At 45.2% G+C, this 25,063-nt stretch overlaps 1 protein-coding gene across 1 annotated transcript in view; it reads left to right on the forward strand.

Moving 5' to 3' along the window:
- The window catches only part of MINDY2 (MINDY lysine 48 deubiquitinase 2), a 715,083-nt gene that overhangs the window by 612,839 nt on the left and 77,181 nt on the right, over positions 1–25,063 (forward strand). The window contains exon 8 of the mRNA XM_078685168.1: positions 4,625–4,804. Within this exon, the coding sequence (XP_078541294.1) occupies positions 4,625–4,804 (180 nt within the window). The remainder of the gene's footprint in view (positions 1–4,624; positions 4,805–25,063) is intronic.

Raw genomic sequence — 25,063 nt, forward strand, 5'->3', positions numbered from 1 at the left:
GCCTCCAAGTTGTCACGTTTAGGGACTTGGGTACACTGTTGTTAAATATCCCGGAGGGCCTGTTGGTGTTGGGTGGGGATTTGAATTCTGTGGTCTCCGGAGACTTAGTCATCCTCCGTGCGACCTCACTCGCTCATCTTGTTGGCTGCCTGATTTCCTCGAATCGATGGGGCTGGTGGATAGCTGGAGGGCCTCTCACCCTGACACTCTCCAATACACTTTTCATTCCTGGGCACATGGGAGCCTATCTAGGATTGATTATTTTTTGTTCCCCGCGTCTCAAATTGCCCATGTCCGGGAAGTAAAACATCTCGCTAGAGGCATCTCTGAGCACACCGGTATGGCTGCATGTGGCTCTTAATTACAACCAGGTGGGGCGAGTGGCCCCCATTAACCCGTGGTACCATCGGGATCCCCACATCTGCGGCGAACTCCTCACTGCCATGGATAACTACTTCAATGAGAATGAGGGTTCTGTGGAATCCCCGCAGACGCTTTGTGAGGCCTTTAAGACTGTAATTCGGGTCAGGCCCTCTCCTTGATCTCGGGGAAGAAGAAAGCGCGCAGGAGGGAGTTGGAGGAGGAAGTAAGGTGGTTAGAAACAGATTTAGACTCGGATATCACACCTGATAAGCTCCACCTTCTCAAACTCAAACAGCAGGACTATAGGGCACTGTCGACTGATCAGGCTAATGCCTTGGGGAGAGTGGCGCAGGAGCGGTTGTATGATGTAAGTAACAAAGCAGGAAAACTATTGGCCTGGCTGGATAAAAGAGACTGGGCAAGTAGATGAGTACCTGAGCTCCATGGGCACAAGGGGGAGTCCCTTACAGATCCGCAAAGTATTGTGGACCAGTTCGCGGCCCATTTTTGGGGCAGTCTACACCTCGGCTGCCCCCTATTCCAAGGAGGATTCCCACCAGATGCTCACTGATATAGTTTTGCCCAGACTGTCGGTGGTTGATCATGATTTCATGTAGAGTAACATATCCAATGATGAAACAGCAGCAGAAATAAGGTCCCTTACGCCGGGCAAAGCCTCAGGCCCTAATTGGTTGCCGATCGAACTTTACAAACTCAAGCCAGACAGGTTGGCCCATAGTTAAAGGCTATGTATGAGGAATCAAGACACTCTGGACTCCTGCCCCTGGATCAAAGGACGGCCAGTATCGTTACCATCCACAAGGAGGGGAAGCCTAAAACCGATTGCAGGTCTTATCGGCCAATATCCCTGTTGAACGCGAAGCCCAAGATTCTGGCTAAGCTCCTTGCCAACCGGCTTTTGACTGTGTTTGAGACCCTGGTTCACCCGGATCAGTCCGGTTTTATTCCCCACCGCAACACCGCACTTAACTTGCATAGAGTGCATGGTGCTCTGGGCAGGGCGGCCTCCATCTTGGAGCCGGCGGCCATAGTTTGTTTAGACACTGCCATGGTGTTTGATACCATCGAATGGCCATATTTGTAGGCAGTGTTGGAGAAAATGGGGTTTGGCCTGAAATACATACAATGGGTGCAGCTACTGTATTCTCAACCTCTGGCTCAGGTGGTGGTTAACAATAAAAAATCAGCCGCCTTTGAGTTGGGTAGGAGACCCTTCACGGATTCCCCCTAGCCCCTCTCCTATTTGCCCTGGTGCTAGAACAGTTGGCAGCTTGGATACGCAGGGACTCGATGATTCGGGGCATGTGCTGGTCTCCGGAATGGGAGGACCGTATTTCCCTTTACGCTGACGACGTTCTCCGTTATTTGACCTCGCCAAGACGATCCTTGATTGTGGTTTTAGATATCCTTACGATCTTTGGTAGATACTACGGCTACTCCATAAACTGGAGCAAGTCCCTCCTGTTCCTGGTGGCGGGTGAACCGCCGATCCCACCACGTGGGTGTCCTATACAGACCTGTAGAGATGGTTTTAAATATCTGGGTATTTTCCTCTCCTTAGATCCCTCTGTCCGTTACTCTCAAAACCTCCGCCCCCCCTTGCTTAGGCTGCGTAAAGATATTGATAGATGGAAGTCGCTCCCTCTTTTCCTGTTAGGGAAGGCTTCCCTCTTAAAAATGATGTCTTTACCCCTGTTCTTGTATGCCCTCCAGAACTCCTTGGACCCGATACCCGCGTCTTATTTCTGAGAAGTAGAGGGCCTCCAAAGGGATCTATTGTGGAATGGCAAACCACTTCTCGCTCTAGGTAAGCTTTCCTTGAACTGGTAAGATGGAGGCACCAGCCTTCCCAATATCAAATTGTACTATTGGGCGGCTCACCTGTCCTCCATTAACCACTGCACTTACGCCCAGCCTGGAAACCCAGGTTATAGCATGGATAGGTGGCTCCTCTCTGGGGGGAACTTTAACAGAGCCCTCTACTCCAGGCCCCGGCACTATCCACTTACGGGCCCCACTAAACACGCAGTACACGTCTGGCACGCGGCCACTAAATGCCTTGGTTGGGGGCGTAAGCTAACACTTGCAACACCACTATGGGATTCCGAACAACTGGGCAATTTGTGGAGGAGTAAGGGGTTCGACAAATGGGATCTCATAGGTATTTCCCATGTAGGCGATCTGTAGGAAAAATCAGACATTAAGTCATTCGCCGCATTGCAGCAACAGTACAAGTTGGCCGACTCGGACCGCTTCCACTACACGCAGGTCAGACACGCATTAGGCACTCACCTACAGCCCGGGGTCACGTTACCGGAATCATCCCCACTACAAGATAGAATATTAGACGGCCACATTCCTGACAGTACCATTTCACTGATATACAAAATGCTGGTCAACAACATCTCTGATCCTCTCCAGGCTCTCCGAGAGAAGTGGACCAGAGATGGCATTGAGATAGACGACGAGGAGTGGCAGGAGGCTATCTCCTCTCCAAGAGTGGTGGTGATACCAGCTCGCCTCCGACTTGTCCAACTAAAATTCCTACACAGGGTGTATGTAACAGGGCCTCAATGGATGAGGATGCGGATGGGGAGGGCAGACAAGGGAGACTATAGACAAGGATGTGGCCAGCTTGGAACCTTCCTTCATATAGTCTGGGAATGCAAGCTGATCCAACCCTATTGGCGCAATATTCATGACATCATTAATACTGTCTTGTCCATGCAACTTCGTATGGAAGCCCGCAGTTGCCTAATAAACATTTGGGAGCCAACAGATTTGAATGTCTGCTGATACAATGCGTCATGTTGGGACTAATGCTAGCCAAGAGAAACATTACCCTGCGATGGGGAGCGCCACTCCCTCCTATAGTGCGAGACTGGGAAAAAGGCTTGGATTGGGCAATGTTTCTAGAAAAAACTGTACATGTAGTACAGGCCGTGGATGTCCCAAAAAATGGACTCGTGTTTGGGGCTTGTGGAACTCCTATCAAGGAGATATATGTCAACCTCCCCTGACTCCCAATGTCGAAGATCCCCCTTCACCCCAGACCTTCCACATTGTATTCTGTATATTGTGATTCACCTACTGTTCCCATGAGGCCTAATGTACTACTTCCTCTGAAATGTCATTGTATTGCTGATGTTTATTTCTCAATAATAAAAAACGTTTTACTAAAAAAAGAAACCCTACGCCGACCCCAAGGAACTCAAGAACGATCATCCCATCCCTCTGCTCCCTTTCCCTGCCAAAGTCCTCAAGAAGGCGATCAACCAGCAGCTCACCGAATACCTGGGAATAAACAACCTGCTCGATGCCTCCCAATCCGGTTTCCTCGCTAACCACAGCACTTGGACCACTGACGACATCATCAAGACCTGGCTTTTTGACTGAATCCTGCTACCTAGCCCCTGTATACACTCGGTCGATTAGCAGCGCTATACAAATACTGATTGATTGATTCTTCCATCCCTGTCACACAGTAAACAAACGCTTGTGCAGACAGGCACCTCTTACTAGCGCCTATAGCTATGCCGCCTGGGGGTGGAAATATTCACACGGTGATGAATATGCAGTTAGAGTTGGGGGTAGATTTCACAGGTTATAAGCAACAAGTTATATTTATGAACTGTGATTTGTCGGAAAACGATATTCAATGCAATTATGTATATATAATTTCTTGTAAGAGATTATTTTGCTAAGAGTGTAATTATCCAGTAAGAGCTTTACTAAAGGTTAGTAACCTGTTTAGGCATGGAACCAAAAAATTGAAAATTCACTCTGTAAAAATGTGTTCTTAGTATGCCCAGTGTTACAACCTGAGAGCTTTAAGAGTATTAGACTGATTTTATTATACTAAGTACCGTTAGAACTGTTGAGTTGACGATATCCTAGCGGTGTTTGCAACTGAATAGTGATCCTGACCGCTACGACGTCTCTGGAATTTTATTATGTTTGTTAATACACAGCTCCGAGCTGAACTGCAGTGTTGAACTGTAATTGTAAAACCATGCATTTTATTTCCACCCAAAAAAAGACAAATGTATTTTTAAATGCATGGTATGTTTTCTTCACTTAGTTATATACCACAGAGTAGAAGAAATGCCAGATAAATAAACGGAGAAGACTGAAAATGATTTAATAGAAAAGAGGTCATTATTCTGAATCAAATGCTTAACACTGTTGTTGCCTTTGCACCATTTGATTCGAGCAATAACTGAAAATGTTTTCTGTATAGGATTATTTGATTGCATTGTCTCTGCAACAAGAGCAGCAGAACGAAGATATTGACTGGGAGCATATTCCAGAAGGTATAAGTGACGTGGAGCTAGCCAAGAAACTCCAGGAGGATGAAGACAGACGTGCATCCCAATACTATCAAGAACAGGAGCAGGTCAATGTCTCTTCACATCCCCAGGTAAAAAGGGGATCAGATGCATCTGACTGTGTGTATGAAATTGCAATTTCAATTTTAAATTTCTCTCCTCTGACTTCTTCCTCCTCCTGTCCTTCTAACATCAGATAAAATCTTACTTGCACTCTCTTTTAAACAGAGTGCTTTGCTTTCCCCCTCACACTAGACATGGTAGTGGCATAAATCATGTGTATTTTTTGTTATAAAAAGCTTGTGGCATATGATTGTCCTCCAGTTATAACACAAGGTGGCAAGCCTGATGGCATAAACCTTAGCACTGTATAAAATGCATCTGGTTTTGAAGGCCAAGTGCCACACGGTTTAAATTACACTTGTCTTTACAGGCCTTTTTGAAAAACCCTAGTGCAGCAGTTAAAACTGTGTTATGTGATTTATTTACATGCAAATTTTATTCATCACAATCAAAGGATTCGTTCCAAGATATGAGTGACAACCTAGTATTCTAACATTATCATCTAAAGTTTGATCGAGGGATCTAGTGGCTGTTGTAACCAGACTTCAGTGGGTGACATAACATCCAGTACATGTTCCCATCTATTTCCAGTGTCACAGAAAAAAGATTCTAAGTTGAAAATAGTTCGGATGCACAAATGTGTAAAATTATCCTGTAAACAGTACAAAAAGTGTATTAGTGTAAGTACTGACAAAACACATTGTATCAAAATCCATTATTGAAAAAGAGAACATTTCAGTTCATTGTTGTAACCAGATGCACAAACTGAGGAATAGTTACTCTCAAGTTTCAAGTTTATTTTCACGTTTATTCGGACCATTGGTCCACAAACAATACATATCGATAAAAAAATTCATCTAAAAAACATTTCATTAACACACATAAATACATCCTAAAACATATTTAATCTAAAAACTCACTATTACTTGAATTGCGGATAGCTATTTGTTAAAACTCATTAAAAAGATATAAAAATGCCTTCACTTTTTGCACATATTTCCCCATAGCCACAGCAATATCTAATGGGCCATTTCTGTCATCAGTATCACAGCCTGGGTCCTAGTTTTGATCTCATATTTCATAAATATGGTTTTAAAAACATAATACGTAAGTCCAAGAACTTCAGACAATCAAATAAAATGTGCAGCATATCACATTTGGTCCCTAAAGAGCAAGTGCAGCTTCCTGTCTCATTGATCATAGCCCGCTTTACCGGATTGTTCATATAACAAGGGTTTACCCCAATTCTTACCCTCAAAACCTAATTTCGTAATTGGCGTTCCGGTAGCTTATTAATGTAGGGGAAGCATTGATCATTATTCCATGCATCAATCATAAAACGAATCGAAGTTTTATTTACAAGATAGATTTTGTCCTGTGCCTGAGATATTTCCTTCCCCATCAACCTGAGTATCTTTTTATCGATATTAGCCACAGAGACAGTAGGGCACACATTAACACTCATCTTAATGAATAGCTTTGTTATAGTCCCCCTAATCTCTCTCGCCCATTTTAGTTCGCTATTCTGTATTTCATTTTTACACCATTGAGATATTTTGGTGATTACGCCTCCTTCTAGGCGTTGCCAGAAGCGTAATGGGGCCATACCAACTTGAATACCCCATGAAGTCAGTCCTAGTTCCAGTCTTACGGCCTGAACCATTGCTGACTGGGGGATTGTAAATAACTTTTTAAAGTTTTTACCTTCTTCAACATCCCAGTTTTCCTTGCCACTTAAAAATAACAATTCTGCGCCGTACAAAAATTGCGGGGGTACAATAGCGGAATATGCTTTTAGCACTGGTCTATCGTTCATTGCAGCATAGGCTTTATTAAGCAATTTCAATCCGCTAATCGATGCAGAGGTTCTTAATTTAGATGCCTCTTAGTGGGTATTCCATTTCAAATTTTTCTCGAACCATAGCCCTAAGTATTTATACTCTGTTACCGATTCCACTTTTTCTGACCCTATCCACCATGAGAACTCAGTTTTCCTCCGGCCAAAGCTCAAGGTTTTGGTCTTATCCATATTTATCACAAGTTTTTTCCTTGAGCAGTTGTCATTAAATACGTTCAGTTTTCTTTGCAAGCCAACCTCGGTCTGGTCCATAATCACCAGATCGTCGGCATAAAGTAAACATGCGATCTACTTGCCATTTAATTTCGGGCTTGCCATAGTTGCATTCCCCAAAATTAATGGAAGGTCTGCTAAGAACAAGGAAAACAGCAGGGGAGCTAATACACATCCCTGTCGCAGCCATTTCCAATTTCTATTTTCCCAGATAAGCTACCATCTATGTCTAATATTATCTGGGCCAAGTTTTTAGTGTGGAGCATTTGTAGCAGCCGCAGTATAGCATTCAGAATTCCATAACTAATTAAGGCCTCCCACAGCAGCTCACGATCCACTAGATCAAAAGCTGCACGGAAGTCTACAAAACAACAAAATAACCTGCCCCGTGTTTCCATTGACTTCCGTGCTATGGCCCAAAGAGCAAAGCAATGATCAATTGTAGAATGGCCAGCTTTAAACCCACCCTGTTCCGGGGGGATGATCTGGTTTTCCTCTGCCCAATCTTTTAATATATTCAATATGGCTTTTGCGAAGACTTTTTCCCCTATATCCAGAAGGTTTATCAGCCTATAGTTTTTCGGTATTTTGTGGCTACCCTTTTTATGTATTGGCCTTATAATTGCGCCCTTCCAACTTTATGGAACAATACCCGTATCCAGAAATACTAGGAACATCTTTGCCAAAAACTCCGCCCACCATTCTGGACTCGTTTTAATTATCACTGCCGGAAGGTTATCTGCTCCTGCGGCACGGGTAAGGTTCAAACTAGCTATAATTTCAATTATATATCTTGGGGTAAAGTATTCCTTTATATCATCCCTCACCTGTGACCAATCTAGGGTTCTTGGCATTGCTTGTGTCGGCCATCTTCCATAGATTTCTTCCAGATAGCCTACCCAGTCCTCTTCGGGGACCATACAGACCAAGGAACCTGTTTTCCTACCCACGCTTTCTTGGACTAATTTCCAGAACCTCTTTGGTTTCAATTACCTCCAACATATTTGCCCAACATTTCTCTTCATACATTCTTTTTTTATTCCGAATTAATATTTTGTACTTTAACCTTAGTTGCTGAAGTGCCTGGTGTAGGTCCGCTTTAAACCTGGCCCTTAGTCTTCTCTCCTTTTGTCTTATCAGGGCCTTGGCTACCCTGCACTCTTTGTCAAACCAGGGTTTCCTGTTTTTATTAACAGCAAGGCTGCCCAGTCCTGACTTTTTTGTCTTCAATTCCTTCTTAAGGGAATCTGCCAGCTTATCTATGGTTAGTTCAAACCAAGGAATTCCTGCTTTAGGTTGGATTTCTTCAGTTGGGGTCGACTGCTGAATTAGCTTGAGCTTTTCTATCTGTTCATCCGATGTACAGGTTGTTAATCGTTTGGGATAGTCCACATGGACCTGTAGAGCCCTCTCTTTATTTTGCTTTTCGGTATGTGTAGTTCTACCTTCAAAGGGAAGTGGTCACTACCTGTCATTTTCATCACCTCAAAGTTTTTAATTAGATCAAAACACCGGGCCTGGCAAAACACATATTCTATTGGACAAAGTTGCTGGTCCCTCACAAAAGTCCTTCCCGCTGGCCGGTCTGGCTGAAATCTCCCATTTGCACATACCATGCCCAGAGACCCCATTAGCTGACTGAATAACTCGTCCTGCTGTGAGAGCTCCCCCCTTAGAAAGAGTGCTACTCGTAGCCGTTCGTGGTGTGGTGTGATACAGTGCCATTTCGTGGAGGTGATCTTCCCTTTGGAGACAGCCGGGATTGCTGCATTGCCGGGATTACCCTCAGGAGAGACCAAGAGTGACCAGCGGGCGCGGGACTGCGAGTCCCAGCAGGCGGAGCGCCGAAGTCACCAGGCGCACCTGCGACTCTTCCCGCCCCCTCCCCCTGTGCAGCTGATGACGGCTCGCGGGAGCCGCTCGTAGCCGTTCGTGGTGTGGTGTAATACAGTGCCATTTCGTGGAGGTGATCTGCCCTTTGGAGACAGCCGGGATTGCTGCATTGCCGGGATTACCCTCGGGAGAGACCAAGAGTGACCAGCGGGCGCGGGACTGCGAGTCCCAGCAGGCGGAGCGCCGAAGTCACCAGGCGCACCTGCGACTCTTCCCGCCCCCTTCCCCCCTGCATATAGGAGAGCTCATACCCGCGCACGCGAGACGCACGCGGGTGAAGCCCGGGCCAAGGGCGGGCCCGTTCGTGACCGGGCCGGGCTCTCCCCCTTGATCTCGTACAACCCCCCCTCCACCCGGCTGCTATGGCCGGGCGAGAAATGAGGAGCAAGACCTCGTTAACCGGAGGCTCCACAGTTGGAGGTATGGAAAAGTTTCTCACTAGAGCTAATTCACTTATTGACTCTGAAATTAATGCCCTTGATAAACGCTTATCTAAGGAACTACTGGCATTTAAGAGATCCTCCCTTGGTTCAATAGCTAACGCTAAAACCTCGGAAAGACCTACCGATACCAATGTCATCGACGTTTTTGGCCAAGCTCTAACACCGAAAATGGATATACAGGCAACACAGGTTCAGGATAGACTGGTCAACGAAATACCCCCAGAAAGTGATTTTGTCTTTGTAAATAATGTATCTGTCTCTTCTGTTTTTGATGACACAGTAAATAATACTTTGATTCAGGGGGTTAAAGAAGGGGTTACCGCTAAACGTAAGAGGACGTACAACAAGAAATCTGGAAGAAAATCAAAATCAGCTAAGCTTAAACATGATACCACCCCCTCCTCCATCACTCCAACCCAAGCCCTGCACATCAATCAATCGATAGCCTGGGTGCTATACTTAAATCTGTTTTATCTCCCATTGAGGCAAAATTGGAGCACATAGAACTCCGATTAACAAATATAGAGATAGCTACAGCCAACATACTGGCTAATTCCCATAAGCCTAGCAACTTGAGTACCCCTCTACCTACCCCTACTATTCCTGGCCCTCCATTAGCAATAGAGGTTGTAAATCCTATCCCCCCTTTAATAGGCCCCCAGGTAACCACTCAGGTTAATAATAATACCATCCCCCTGCAGCAAACACAACAAATACTTGGGTCACAGCCAATTAATGCTAATTCCAATTCTATTGCTAGGGTAAATGGGTTAGCTGTTGCTGACCAAATAGGACCCCCCTCTAAAGATCAAAGTGCCCGTAGACCACGTCTACCTGATCTCCCACCTGAAGCTAATCGTTTTACGGTTGTCTTAGCAGGAGCCCCAATGTTGGAAGCCGGTGAAGTCGAAACCTTCAACTCACTAAAGAGCAGAGTTGTTAGATGGCTTAATTAGAATAGACCTCTCCCGGCCCACCTCCACAACGAAATTATCATGGTCAGAAGGGTGCCCTGGCTGGGCAAAACTGTAAAGACCATAAACGGGGACTGTATAACGGTTAGTTTCAGAGATCCCAGAACGGTTTCACACATTTGTGCGGGTTATAATAGATCCTCTGATTCCACCATTCAAAGGCTCCCAGTGTCTTTTTTTTCCCCCCTAACCCTATGTATTACGGTAGAGGCAGAAATGACTGGACTAGGGTTGAGCGGAGGGGTAAACGCAGTGGATATGATGTAAGACCGGCCATGACGGCCCCGTACGTCCCCTTCTGTGATTTTATCCGGTTCAGTTGTCTAGATGGCCTGGATGGAGTCGATTGACTACCCCCAGCTCCCGATCAAATCCCTTCCCTACCTGACACTGGTAATGGTTTATTGGCTGCTGTGGTTGGCGAGGTGGAAACTAATGTAGAAACCCCTGCAAAGTGTTTGTCAGCTGGTGTACCCCTTACGATGTCTCCCTCTTTTACCCCGATTCAAACCTTGGAATTACCCCTGGCCGAAGACTTCGCAGACATTGATCTCCCACTAGCCTCCTTAGATATTACAGTGGATACACTATTACCTTCACTGCCCCCTAGTACCCTTGGGATTGCGATACCAGCCCCATGTTTCTTGGGTTTTAAACTAGTAAGCTGGAACATTGCGGGTTGGCGACAGAGGGTAACGTCTCTGGGATGGAGGGATTCCCTTTCCCAGTTCGACATCCTCTGTTTCCAGGAGACTTGGTCTGTGACAGATATCCAATTTGACGGCTTTGAGTCCTACAATAACCCTGCACGTGAGTCTAGTGTGGGTAGGGCAAAGGGTGGGCTCGTAATTTTACTGTCTGTGAATTTTCCTGCACGCGTGAAATCCCATTCTACTGTAGGATTTCACTCACAGATTTTAAGGTTGGAACAAAGTGGGGGTTGTGATACACTGTTAATCAACCATTACAACAACATGTTTGATTCAAAGAGTACCCGTGTTGTAGAGGAGCTTGAGACAGCTGTAAAGGAAATCTGTAGCGATACCCGTAAGCTATTTAATATCATATGGGGAGGGGATTTTAACATCCGTACTTGCCCCTACTCATTTACTAGTGTATGTGGGTTTGATGGAGATAATGGGGAGAACCGAGCTCATTTCATTCACTCCCCCTACGGCGATTCTCTTAATACTCTTATGTTAAACCTAGATTTATTAATTCATCAACCTGCCACGGACAAAGAGGGTAATATTACACCAACCTTTGTTGGAAGGAACACGGCCTCTGTTATCGATCACCTGTTGCTATCCGTATCTATTGTCCCACTCTGCTCGGTCCCTACAGTAGTCGATTTCGGTATTAGCGATCATAACACCACCACTATGTTGACCTCCATATGGGGGACCATGCCCTGCAATAAACGCATGATTATTGACGAGATCATCCCCTGTAGGCAAAATGGTATCCGGATCAAATGGTGTGGGGATAACTCAGCTAAACTTTTGCAGAAAATTGTGGGCGCAGGGTCTGAAGTGCTACTCCGTTGTCTTGACAACGATGCAACCCCTGGGTGTATTATCGCTGATTTTGAGGAACTAGGCGATTTAATAAAAAGGTCGCTTACTATTACTAAGCAGCCGAGAACTGGGGAAATCATTGCTGCTGATATTTTAGTTGTGCCTGGACACTCGCTGTTTCTTCTTCACGACCTGCCCTCACCTGGAGCCTGATTTTCGAGGACCTTGAGGCTGACATCGTCGTAGCTGCCGGGGCAGGGACTGCGAGACCCAGGGTGCTTTGCGCATCACCATCCCAGCGCACCTGGTGTCTCTTCCCCGCCCCTAGCTCCCTCGCGGCATTTAACGGCTCGCGGCCCCCGCTGCGCGGGGGCCGCTCGCAGCCGAGAACTGGGGAAATCATTGCTGCTGATATTTTAGTTGTGCCTGGACACTCGCTGTTTCTTCTTCACAACCAGCCCTCACCTGGAGCCTGATTTTCGAGGACCTTAAGGCTGACATTGTCGTAGCTGCCGGGGCAGGGACTGCGAGACCCAGGGTGCTTTGCGCATCACCATCCCAGCGCACCTGGTGTCTCTTCCCCGCCCCTAGCTCCTTTATTTTAACCTTCCTAACCCCGCGCTAGCGGGACGCGCGCGGGACACAGCCGGGGGCTAAGCCCGGGCAAAGGGCGGGCCCTCTATTGCCCTCCGAGGCCTGTAGTGTCTGGTCTGGGCCAGAACCCTTGGCTTTGCTAATCCAACTGTTGGGATAGATACCGGGGTCCGTTAATATTATGACTGTTTCCCCTTCTTTTACAGTGTTTGTTTAGTATTTTGGAAGGAGGTCTTTTGGTTTGCTCTCTGACAGTTAGGACGAACCGTTTGCCACAGGAATGTGTACCCGTGAAACACGTAGTAAAACCGCGGCCGGTGCCTTCAAACTGACAGGCACCTTAGATAACTTTATTGTACGCACTAATTCACTAATTGATGTAGGTATCGCCCTTATGGAAAGAAGGGTGTCCCAGGATCTCGCACATGCGAGAAGGTCTTCCTTAGGAACTATAGCCTTTGCACGCACGCCACTAAAAACCCATCTAACCCCTGAATTAAATCCAATTGTTTCGTCGCCTATTTCCCATTCTATTAATAGTAGCCAGCCTGCTACACTTGAATTCCCCACCTTGTCAGCCCCTCCCTTAGCTCTTCCCACACCGTCTGTGACTCCCCAGGCAGTTATTGATAGCCAGGAAGAGACATCTAATCTTAGGGGCATAAGGGAGGGTGCTATCGCCAAAAATTCAAACCCATCTAGTAAGGAAAGTAGGGTTTGTATAGAGGTTGAAGAGGGGGCTGTGGGCCCTATAGAGATTGCCAGTAACACCAATGGCAACATGGAGGGAAGGGTTAGTATGGCCAACTCGGCTAACAGCGTAGCGAGAGTGGAGGCGAGCCATGCGCCCCATCCCCTCCCGATGTATCTTCCTGATAACTCAGCCTCCAACACCAGTCTTGCGAGTCTCCTTGAGACAAGCAGCCTGGATGAAACCACGGAGGGATTGGAAGATGGAAATGGCATATTTATGAGTTCCTTATCCAATCTAGTCAAATCTTTGCTTCCACCCTTGGAGACTAGATTACAGGGGATTGAACAGCAGCTCCAGGCAATACACCTGGAGCTCAAAAGCCACTCAAAAGCGCCCGTTCAAAAAGTCTCGAGTACTCCAGTATTGCCCAATACCAAACCCCCTTACCCTCCAAACATCCAGCAGGGAAAAACGTGTTAACAACATTACTCCCACTCTGAAGACCACTAATAACTATGCTGCCAAATTGTCTTCTAATGCCCCTAGTAAATCCAAGTCTTCTAATGCCCCTAGTAAATCCAAGTCTTCTGATGGACCCCCCCATCCTGGCTCTTAAACCATCAACCCCCCCCCACCTGCGAAATCTAAGGCACGCCGTAATATCAACTTACCACCTGACACATGCCCCTATGTAATAGTGTTAACAGGCGTCCCCGAGTTGGCCCCTACAATAATTGAATCCTTTTGGGCTCTCAAAAATAAAGTCTGCCATTGGTTAGATCAAAATTATCCATTGCCACCAAATATCCACAGTAATATACTGATGGTAGAGAGAGCCCCTTGGGTAGGGGAGAATAAAAAAAATATTCAAGGGGACTGTGTTGTTGTGACATTTGAGGATTCGTGTTTGGTGGAACATATAATTGATGGGCCCCCATGTAACACTAACTCCTCAGTATCAGCCAAACCTCTATCATATTTCTACATGGTCTCAGACCATCGTAGTAATAGGTGGAGCTGGCTAAAAGGCTCGAACCACACGGAAGAGGAACAAGAGGGGAGCCTTGGCGGGACCACAACTTAAATCAGTGGAATGGTAGTAATACCGGAGGGTGGACTCCATTGCAGCCTAAAATAGGTAGCCGCCCCCATCGCCTTATCCAGCAAAACGGGGCATGGTCTGGGCAACATTATAATACTAGTCAGTGGGATGGTGGCAAAAATGGAGGGTGGAGCACAGTCCCGAGAAGAACTGGCAGACCCCTGAATGAGGTAAACCATTTTGATGGAGCATGGTTAGGACAACAGTACAACCCTCCTCCCATACCTTGTTTTAACCGTTACAGTGGGTTGGAAGCAGTTGACTGACTCCCAGTTTTTTCATTGGGGAAAGTAACACTGAGGGAAGTATTGGACCATCCTGGGGCTGATGTATGTATGTCTAGAGAGACTCAAGTATACCTGAAAATCTGTAGCCCCAGTGATAGTAAAGAGATAGATGGCCCCTCACTCTCAACTACACCGGATAAAGAAGTATTGAGGGAAATGAAAGTCCCTTCGGAGGCTGAAGTTGGTAGTCTCAGGGAGGGCGAGTTATACTCGGCAACTTGTGGCCCAAGTTTCAGTGAAGAGGAACCCGGTCCTACACGTTTATCTATTGTACCGACTGTAGTCGACACTCCTATTAATATTCTTTCATGGAACATAGCAGGGCTCAACAAAAACCTTGCAACTCCAGAGTGGAATGAGTTCATTGACCTCTTCCATATCTGCATGTTCCAGGAAACCTGGTCTCTCTCTCCGCAATACAAAAATGGGTATTCAACCTATTACGTTCCGGCAGTCTCCTCAGGGAAAGGTCGCCCGTCTGGTGGCCTCCACATATGGGTGAAAGTTAATTTAAACTACGTTGTTACCATGCACAGTGTCCCCTCAAATGATATCTTGCATATCTCCCTGAAAAGTCCCCATGGGGATAAAATACAATTTTTTTGTATTTATGCAAGAGGGGCACAGGGTTGCCAAATTTCACCAATAATCGAGCTGCTGTATTCCAAGTTATCAGAACTACCACCTGGTTCAAGAATCCTGGTTGGGGGCGATTTTAACTGTACATTTGAACCTCTGGATGATGAGGACATATTGGGTTGGAGCTCGGAGGACTGGAGACATTCTATACCACTTCTAGATTTGGCTCCCATCAAGAAATGGTATCCCAGAGCAATACAGTTGAATGCTCTGGCCTCGGACCATAACCTACGAGCTCTTAATGGGTGGACCATTTCTGATCGTAATGGGGCGATGACCTATAATAGGATAGGCTCCCCATCGCGAATTGATTATATTTTATTAGATGTCAAATCCTGGGCCAACCTTGTAGATATGGAGATCAAGCAGTCCTCAGACAGTGATCACAACCCTTTGTGTATGGGAATTAACTGGGCCAATGGGTTAAGTGAGAGTGTAGGACCGAAGCTGATTACTAAGGAGGTCTTTCCCTCCAACTGTAACAAGAAATTAAAATGGGATGTGGTTAAGTGTGAAGAGGGGACACTTAACCATATCAGGGAATTAGTCATCGCAGAAACCTATAATTTTGCAGCGATGGATTTGGTCAATACAAGTCTCTCGGGGCAAAAATTATTAGACCATTATCAGAACTTTGTAGTTAATATAGGAAAGTATTTCCTTAAAAACTCTAAGGGGAAGCCATCAGTCCATCTTCGAATCCCGAAGACCGACCCTTGGTATACAGCAAACTGCAGGTAAAAGAGGAAGGTTATTGCCCTAGCCATTAAACTAAAAGATCCAAGAGCTGTGAGACTGGCCAGGTGTGACTATCGCAAAACCATTATCCTAGCCAAAAAGAACTGGGAGGAGAATCACTGGCAGCAGCTTAAAATCGCAGCTTATGAAAAGAACTTTCTGGAAATTAATCGATATTCTAGATCGTAGAGGAGTTGATACTATTTTAAATCACATAAGTGAACATCAATGGCATGCCCATTTTTTAAAACTATATTGCGTCGAGGACGCTCATCCTCACCCAACACCATTAGCTCCATGTAATCCAAGAATAGATCCACCCACCGAGGCAATCCCATTCACTGTGCGAGAGGTCCGAGACGCCATCTCTAAAATCCTTCCCGGTAAAGCAGCCGGTCCAGATGGCCTGCCCGGAGACTTGTTATCTTATGACCCCTTAATATGGGCAGATTTCATTGCATGCCTAATGAACTTAATCCAGCAAGGTCACCCCGTCCCGGAATCATGGAAAGGGGCGGAGGTGATCACGATTTATAAAAAAGGAGAGAGGACCCTGCCAACTACAGACCAATTAGTTTAATTGATACAATCCAAAAGGTAGTTGGCAGGGTCATCATAAGTAGAGTTGAGACATGGCTTATGGACGAGGGTATATTAACACACTTTCAGGCTGGGTTTAGGCAGAATGTAGGAGCAAGTACGTATCTATTAATAAGGGCAGCCTTTACCTGGCTTTCAGAGACCTCAAAACCGCATTTGACGTTATCCCACGTGTTAAACTGTGGGAGGTACTATTGGCCATGGGGTTTCCTAGCTATCTGCTGCAACTTGTCATCAAGCTCCATGAGGACAATTTTGCAAGGATACGGTGGGGGAGTCAGGGCCAATTGACAAGGAGGGTACCAGTAAATAGAGGGGTCCGGCAGGGATGTGTGATGGCCCCAAAGTTGTTCTCCCTTTTTATAAATGGGGTGGTGGACTATTTAAGGGAGGACCCTGCGGACGCGCCCGTCCTTGCCGGAGAGAAGACCCCCACACTCCTCTTTGCGGATGATACCCTCCTGATGTCCAAGACCCCGAAGGGCCTGCAAAAATTGCTTGTCGTTTCTCTCTCTCCTGTAAAGAGCGTGGTTTATCAATAAACACCACGAAAACAAAGTTAATGGTTTTAACTGCAAAAAGAAAGGTTAGGAAAGTACACATCTCACTTTTCGGGTCACCTCTGGAGGTGGTAAATTAATTTGATTATCTGGGGGTGAGGTTATCTAATAATATGTCTTGGGGCTCCCACATATCCAAAATGGTACTTAACCTCAAAAGGGTGTCTGGAATGATACTAAAAAATCAGCGCCTCTCCATTAGCAGACCGGTTGCTCCAGCCTTGGCAATTTATGAGGGGAAGGCTGTAGCCTCGGCAGTCTATGGTTCAGAACTATGGGGTGCTGAAAACACCAAGGCCCTGGTGTTTGCAGAGAATAAGTTTGTTAGAGATCTGGTATCACTTCCAGTATCAACCCCTTTGTTACCATTGTTTTTTGACATGGGCAAGAAATCAATTGCTGATAAAGTCCATCTCAGGCCACTGTTATTTTGGGTGCGCCTCAGACGGACCCAAGAATTAATTGAATATGCCCGAGTGTTGGACGAATTAATCTCCCTCAATGCCAACAATAAGATAAAGTGGCTCAACAATCTTAAGCTGTTGGTAACTTCTATAGGTTTGGGGGAATCTTGGGTTTCACAAAGCCCTCCTCCCAAACAATTTGTCAAACAGTTATATTGGGATTGGGTTGAGACCAAGGTCCATGCCAACCACAAATTGGGTTCCCTGACGACTAAATTCCTTGAACATAAACCAACGTGTAAGCTGGAACCCTTTTTGGATTTTATCCAGCTACCCAGAGACAGGACCTTGTTTTGGAAATTGAGATATGGTACTTTGCCCCTTAAGGAATTTATGGAAGGATGGAAAGGCATGGGGGGGCATGATTTAAATTGCCCAGGTTGCACTTGCCCGAAGGAAACCCTAGGTCATTTCTTATTTGCATGCTCAGCATACAAGAGTGTTAGGAACAAATGGCTGAAACCAGTATGTAGTGTTCTGGGTGGGAAAGATCATAGATCAGCCCTGCGTATCATGTTAACTAACACTGCCTCAATGTATATTGTTTGTGGGGTTGCAAAATATCTTGCGGGTGCCTGGATAATTCGATCTAGGTTGTTGGGTAATGTATAATAACTGATCTGAAACGACTGTATAGTTTTAATTTTCCCCTTATTTTAAAATAACCATGTCTTTTTAAATTGTTTGGGTTATTTTGTTGGAATGTAGTACTTTTGGGTAGAGTGTTTTTATGTACTATTGTATGTGTGTTTGTACTTTTATGATAAATATCTATTGAATAAAGTATTACAACAGTATTACTAAGGGCACTTACAAGAGGACATCTCAAGGCTGGTTCGACAGTGCCTGCACGAACTCGCTACAAGAACTAAAGAAGGCCCTGTCGAGACATCCGCGAGATAAGGATGCCATTTCACTCCTTAGGGTAACTTATAAACACCAGCTGAGACGTAGGAAACGGGAGCTTAGGGAACAAGCCTGGGACAATTTGACCATAGCCTCAGAGCTGCGTGATAGTAAGCTATTCTGGAGTACGGTCAACAGCCCATTCCTCCAAAGGAGGAATTTCCGGTTTTAACAGCCCAGGTTAGCGAGGATAGTTGGGTCCAACATTTTGCAGGTATTTTTGATCCGGCCAGGGAGGTCCAGGATAGTTCTAGTACAGATCCTATAGAACTGAAAGTACCCCTAGGGATTTCGCTCCAAGAGGTAGATTATGCTATCCACATGAGTAAGGGGGTGAAGGCCCCAGGACCGGACGGGGTCCCGGTCGACTTGTACAAAACCGATCTGGCTCTCTGGAGCCCCCTCCGGACCCAGGTTTTTAATGCCGCAGTTAGCGACAGTATCCCATCTACCTGGAGTGAATCTACAATCATCCCGATTTATAAGAAGGGGGATAGAGGAGAGGCCAAGAACTACCGCCCTATCTCCCTTCAGGATTCCTCTCTAAAAATTATGAGTAGGGTCCTATTGATTCGTCTGGAGGAGTGGGCGGAAGCCAATAATATCCTTGCGGAGTCTCAATTTGGCTTCCGGAAAGGACTAGGAACAATTGAGCAGTGCATCAACCTGGATCTCATTATAGGGAAATACACCAAGGCTAAACAGGGCTCTTTACTTCTTTGTTTTGCTGACCTTTCAAGCGCTTTTGATTTGGTGGATCATACCCTTTTGTGGTCCACACTACTTGAAATGGGGGCCCCGGCAGCAATAATTTATTTCCTTGCCAGACTTTATAATAAGCTGTCAGCGCAGATCCGCTTTGGGATAGCGGGGAATGCACCAAGAAGATCAGGGTTAAATCCGGCATCAGACAAGGATGTGTATTGGCCCCATTACTTTTTTCACTTTTTATTAACTCCATGGAGTCCGAACTGAAGAGGGTCCCAGCTGATGCTCCCCAAGTTGAGGGCCAACCAGTACCGGTACTGCTTTATGCAGACGATACTGTCCTCCTTTCAAGAACCCCAATCGGTCTCCAAAAACTCATGAACCATTTTTATGATTTTATTCAGGGGAGGAAATTAAAGATTAACAATTCAAAAACTTTTATCATGACCTGTGGGAAAAGGGTGAACCAACTCAAATCATTCTGGTTCAGGGAACACCGAATTGAGGTCGTGGATAAATTTTGCTATCTCAGCATAACTTTTAGTGGTAATGGGTCATGGGCACCGGAGCTACTGAATGTTAGGGCCAAGATGGGTAAAGGTTCCTCAGGAGTGTTCCGTTTTGCATCAAAACTGGGAAGCCGTCGCATACCAGATATGCTGAATGTTTATCGGCACAGATGCGTTTCTATGGCCCTTTATGGTTCAGGAGTGTGGGGCCATTGCAATCAAGGAGATCTGCAGGTAGCAGAGAATTTGTTTCTTAAGAGGCTTCTCTGCCTCCCCCCCTCGGCGTCCACCGTACTGATTCATGAAGAGGTGGGTCTGGAATACCTGACAGACCTAACAGGATTGAGACCGCTCATGGTATGGAGGTCAATATGGTCTAAGGACGAAACTGGATTTTCCAGGCGAATAATCCAAGACTGCCTGCGCCTGGACAATGCCCGTCAGATTCCCTGGCTAAAATACGTATTGACATCGTATAAGGAAATATTTGATCTAGACGTCCACAGTGACCCTCTTTGTGCCATCATTATTCCCAAAAAGGAGGTCAAGAGTGAATTTCTGGGGAACAAATCCAAGAGGCGAAGTGCCCAATGTAGCCTTTTTTCAACCCACGTTTTTTACTTTACTAACAAGGAGGTCGGTTATGGCATGCCTATGTATTTAAAAGCAATTTCCAAACAAGCACATCAGTTTGTTCTCACAAGGTTGAGACTAGGCATTGTCCATAACATGGTGGCCTTCCCACGGATGAAAACCCATAGTTCAACACCTTGCCCGTGTGATGGTACCACCAGACAGAGCACATTGCACTTTTTGCTAATCTGTCCTTTGTATGTGCACCTCCGTCTGTGTTATCTCAAACCTGTTTTTAAGAAATACTCTGTGTCTACAACTGCTAATGCCATGAGATTACTATTTGCGCTTGACACTTTGGATATCTGCTTTTTTACTGCCACATTTATTCTAAAATCTGTGTCCCTTAGAAAAAGTATGGAATTTTAATATTGTTTTTCTTCCCTTGTATTAATTAATTGCATTGGTTCACGCTACTGCTTTTATGGAGAGGTTCTAATTGTGGTAATATATGTAATTCCATACCCAGTAATTTTTTTATGTGATTTCAAATATTATGTGCCTTTATGATTGTCATGTATGATCGAATAAAGCTTATGAACATGAACATGAGTGCTACTTCAATATTATGGGATTCTAACAATTCTTTATACCAACTATCCACCCTTCTGGGATCTAATCTATGGTTAAAATCACCTACCACCAATACTAAGTCCTTCTGTTGCTTAACACTAATGGACTCTAGGTCTTCTTTCAGTTTACCCAAATTCTCCTTGTATTCGTGGTCCTTTCCCTTCTGTATATATAAATTTATGGTGCATATTCCCTCATAGCGGGGATCTACCTTCTGCAGTAAAATTCTGCAACCTAGTGCCCACTCACTAAGTAATTTTAACCTTTCAACCTTCCTAACTATCTGTGAGGAGATCAGCGTTAGTTGACCCCCTGATGGCCTCCCCAGATTATTTTTCTTTGCTGCTTTGGAGTATTGGGCAAATCCTAATGTAACTAAGGATTTTAGGGTATCGTCACACAGCCATGTCTCCTGTAGGCACACAATATCATTACTCTTTATAATTTTATTGAACTCGATCTGTGCCGATATTTTCTTGTAACCATTTATATTCCATGATAGGATTGAAAGGCTGTGTAACAACCCGTTCTCCTAATCGATTTCACTGAGAAATCCCTCTTCATCATACTCCCTAGATTCTGGGGGGTGCTAGGGCTTCATACCTATTTCTGGCAAATACATCTTCTTCATACCCTGCAGATTCACAGTCAGTTACAGTAATTGCAATATCCTCCTTGTTATTCCAATTCGAGTTAATTAGCCTTATCTGCCGTAAGCCTAGACCCGCATGGTTCGTCAAGAAATACTGTCCCTGTATTTCCTCCTTTCTTACCGGTCTAATCCCCTCCTTTTGTAACTAATTTTTAGCTTTTTCCACCGCATCTTTCACCCAAGCAGAATGAAAGAGGACCTTAGTCACCTCACCTCCTGTGCTGCTTGTAACAAACCCTACTTCTTTGAGGTCCTTTGTGCCAATACTCCTAAGACTTGCACATTTTGCCATAGTGAATAAGAGTTGAGATCGATTTAATGGGTTTAGTTTTCTAGCTTTTTTCCCACCTTTACCATCATTATCGGGTTTTAGGAAAAACCATAGATCTTTAGTACCTGCTTGCCTACACCCATAGTTAACCCCCTTTAAACTGGCTTCCCTTCTCATGACCATTGATCTCCCTAATCGTCTTCCATTGGGGCCTTGCTGCACCTAGGATTTCCTTGAGCTCCTGATGGCTTCCTTTTAATACTTTTCTCCTCTTTGCCCTCCGTCACCCTTATTGTAGGTACCAGATCACTTTTATTAAACTTTGGTCTTACTAATCTTTTCCAATGTTCTTCCTGTTCCATCGGGGACTTTACTTTATTCTCCTTTGGTCTTTGCATTTTTCCCCCTCTTTACCTACTAATTCCATCTTTTCTCCTTTCCCTCTTCTCAACTTCCTGGCAGGATTTTTTAATAGGCATCTCTTTGTACGAGTAACCTCCCTTCTCTGGAATCTGCTCGTATGATATCTCGTTTCCCCCCATTTTTTCACAATCATTGGCTGCCTGGATATATATACTGAAGGTTCCTCTTTCTTTGAAGTTGGGGCCCATAGCACATCTTCCTCCACCTCTTTGCTACCTACCCCCTCCTGGATTCCACCAATCGGTCTAACTAGAGCCGGCATTAAACCTCTGATTTGGGTCAGCTCACCCAAAATTGCTTTGGACTGATCCCCCTGGGTTTTTAAAAGATCATTGTTTAATACCGAAACCTCTAGCAAGCCTTGCAGGGTTTTTTGAAGGATCCACATAACCTCAAGCATAGAGGTACTCGAGGTTCCTGTAACCTCAAGGCCATGCAGTGGAGAGTGCAAATGTTCATTTCCTAAACCAAAGGAGCAGTCCACACCCACATTTTCCTTAGATTGCGTCATAGTTCCATTTTGGTCTTTTGGGCTGATTTCATTACTACTTGTGGATGTGTCTTCCCCTTCGTCCTCTAATTCACCTTCAAGTGACCGCTGGAACATTCTTGGCGAGGAAGACAGTCGTGGGTTCAGCGGTACCCCAGGTAGATTAAATATGGACTGATTCAAAGAGGTTAAGACATCCTCACTCCTAATCTCAGAGTTTATATCTGCGACGGCGCTTGCCTAATTGCTATTTACATTCTTCCCCTTAAAGTGTCTTCCCAGAAAGTCTTTAATCGAGTTGGATACTAATGAGCCATCCCTTGTTACTTTTGGCTTCGCAGATGTGGGTGTTAGTAACAGGGATTGAATATTTCTTGAAGCTTGCTTCTTCTTTCTAGTTGGCTCACTCAACACCGATTTCGGATTGCCTGTCCCACTGACTTCCCTGGACTCTGAAGAGTTCTTCTCTGACTTTTTCCCAGTTTTAAAATTTTTACGGGCTCTTACTTTAGCTGGTGCCATTTTTGTTTTTGTTTCTTTAGCTTCTCTTTTTCTTTAACCTTCGGGGCACAAATTAACAACGGTAAAGCCTGGTTGAATGGTATTTCCCCAACTCCCGTAATTACGGGGGAGAACAACTCCTTTTCACCAGGCTTGGCTTTGTAGTTTTAAAAACCAATCTTACAATTTTTCCACATTTGAGTTACGAGAAAAATTGGACATACTACTCCCCACTTACCTCTGTTTCTCGGTCTGCCATTACACACACTCAGATCAACATGTAAATGTCCAGTGATTCCACTGATCCTTTGCTATATGGCCCGGGCAGAGCCTGGACACACGGATTTTCCAGGGCCCTCCTTCCGCCGGGCTACTGTCACTTGGCTGCTTAGGTCCTCTACACACCGCGCTGCGGGTCCTCTGCCCAATTCGGTTTCCTAAATGGCGTCTTTTCCTTCCAGTGTCTGCAGCCAAAATCCACCTTCCAGCAGGTTTGCAGGCTCACGGGCCCTCTATGCGCCGTACTGCGGCCGGTCCTCCGCGGATCCTCTGCCTGGCTCGGCTCGGTGTTCTTGGGCGGCGTTACAATATGGTGGTTAAGAAACGGCTGATGCCAACACTATGACACCACTGCATCATACTTGTCACTGCCAGGCACTTGCAACATCATGTCCACTGTGAAGAAACAGCAGCTTCAGCAACAAAAGAAATGGATGGTGCCTTATAACCGGAAGGTCATTCTACCTTTTTACAGTATGTCCTAAAAAGACATGCCTCATACTATTGCAATTTTTATGTACTCATGTATCCTGATGTTCTCCTTGCTTCTAATGTTAACTTGGCCAATAGATAGAGATGTATTCCGTGGATATATCCATAGACCCCACTCGAAATATATGATGAGTTTTGGGAAGCATCCTTTAAATTCCACATAACTTAATTTCTGCATGGTGATAATGGTGGCAGTAATTGGAATTCACATCTTTGGCTCCAGAACTAGAGGTGGAAAGTATTGGGTACTTGTACAGTGTTTCTTGGTGGTCGATGAACTAACCCACAGATAAAGAAACATGTAGTGAAAAAATGGTGGTGGGTGGTATTGGCCCTGGATTTTCCTGCACTGCAGAAATTAATAAAGGCTGAAATGTCTTCTGAAGTCAGTGAACTCGTCTACACCATAGGTTGTGGTGAGTCAGCAAGACCTGGATCGGAAGTGTGGATGTCCAGACTTATACAATGGATGACGATCCTATGCCGCTGTTGTGTGAAACCTGCTTGTCCTGTAACGCTCTGTTAGTGTGAGTAGGAGGCCTGGGCCCACAGACTGTGATAAGGGTACAGACTGTGATAAGGGCAATTGTGTTTTAAAAACCATCTGTGCCGGAAGACTTTTGTGTCCACCTTACATAATGAGAAACAAGAAATTGAGGACGCAGGGATGGAGCAATGTTAAGAGGAATTATAGAGACAGCAACTAGGTTAGATGAAAGGTGTGGGCATCCAAGAAAAACCCTTGTTAAGTGTCTCATGAATTATCAGGACTGAGAATTAATGAGAACCCTAATGAACTGGTAGGCCAAACTACCCTACATATTCCGTAATACAGTGGAATAGACAAACTGTCTGAAGTTTTAATAGATGCAGAGTGGAGCATCCTTAACTTTGGCCCCACCGTTCTCGTATATTTGTGCTATATAATTAGTGGGCATTCTAATTGCATCAAGATGCACCATCTCTTCTCTGTTCTTCTTGAAGTAGTCACAAATCTAATGTGCCCCGGAAACTAGTACGTCCCAGGAAAGACTAGTAAAATATCCGTAGGGTATGGCACAAATCGTCCACTCTGCTCTGCCATCCTTCTTCCACCTGACTGCTCCTTCATCCGTCACTAGAACCAACAGATAATACACACTTTATTCAAGGTTTAAGAAGAATATGGAAAAATAACTGCTGCAATGAACCCAGTCTGCCATAGCAAATTAGATCTCACAAACATGTGAAGGGTTGACCAAAGACAAAGGAAATTCTGATTGCAAAGCCGTAAAG

This window comes from Lissotriton helveticus, chromosome 3_2, assembly GCF_964261635.1.
Source record: "Lissotriton helveticus chromosome 3_2, aLisHel1.1, whole genome shotgun sequence".
In the NCBI taxonomy this organism is placed as follows: Eukaryota; Metazoa; Chordata; class Amphibia; order Caudata; family Salamandridae; genus Lissotriton; species Lissotriton helveticus.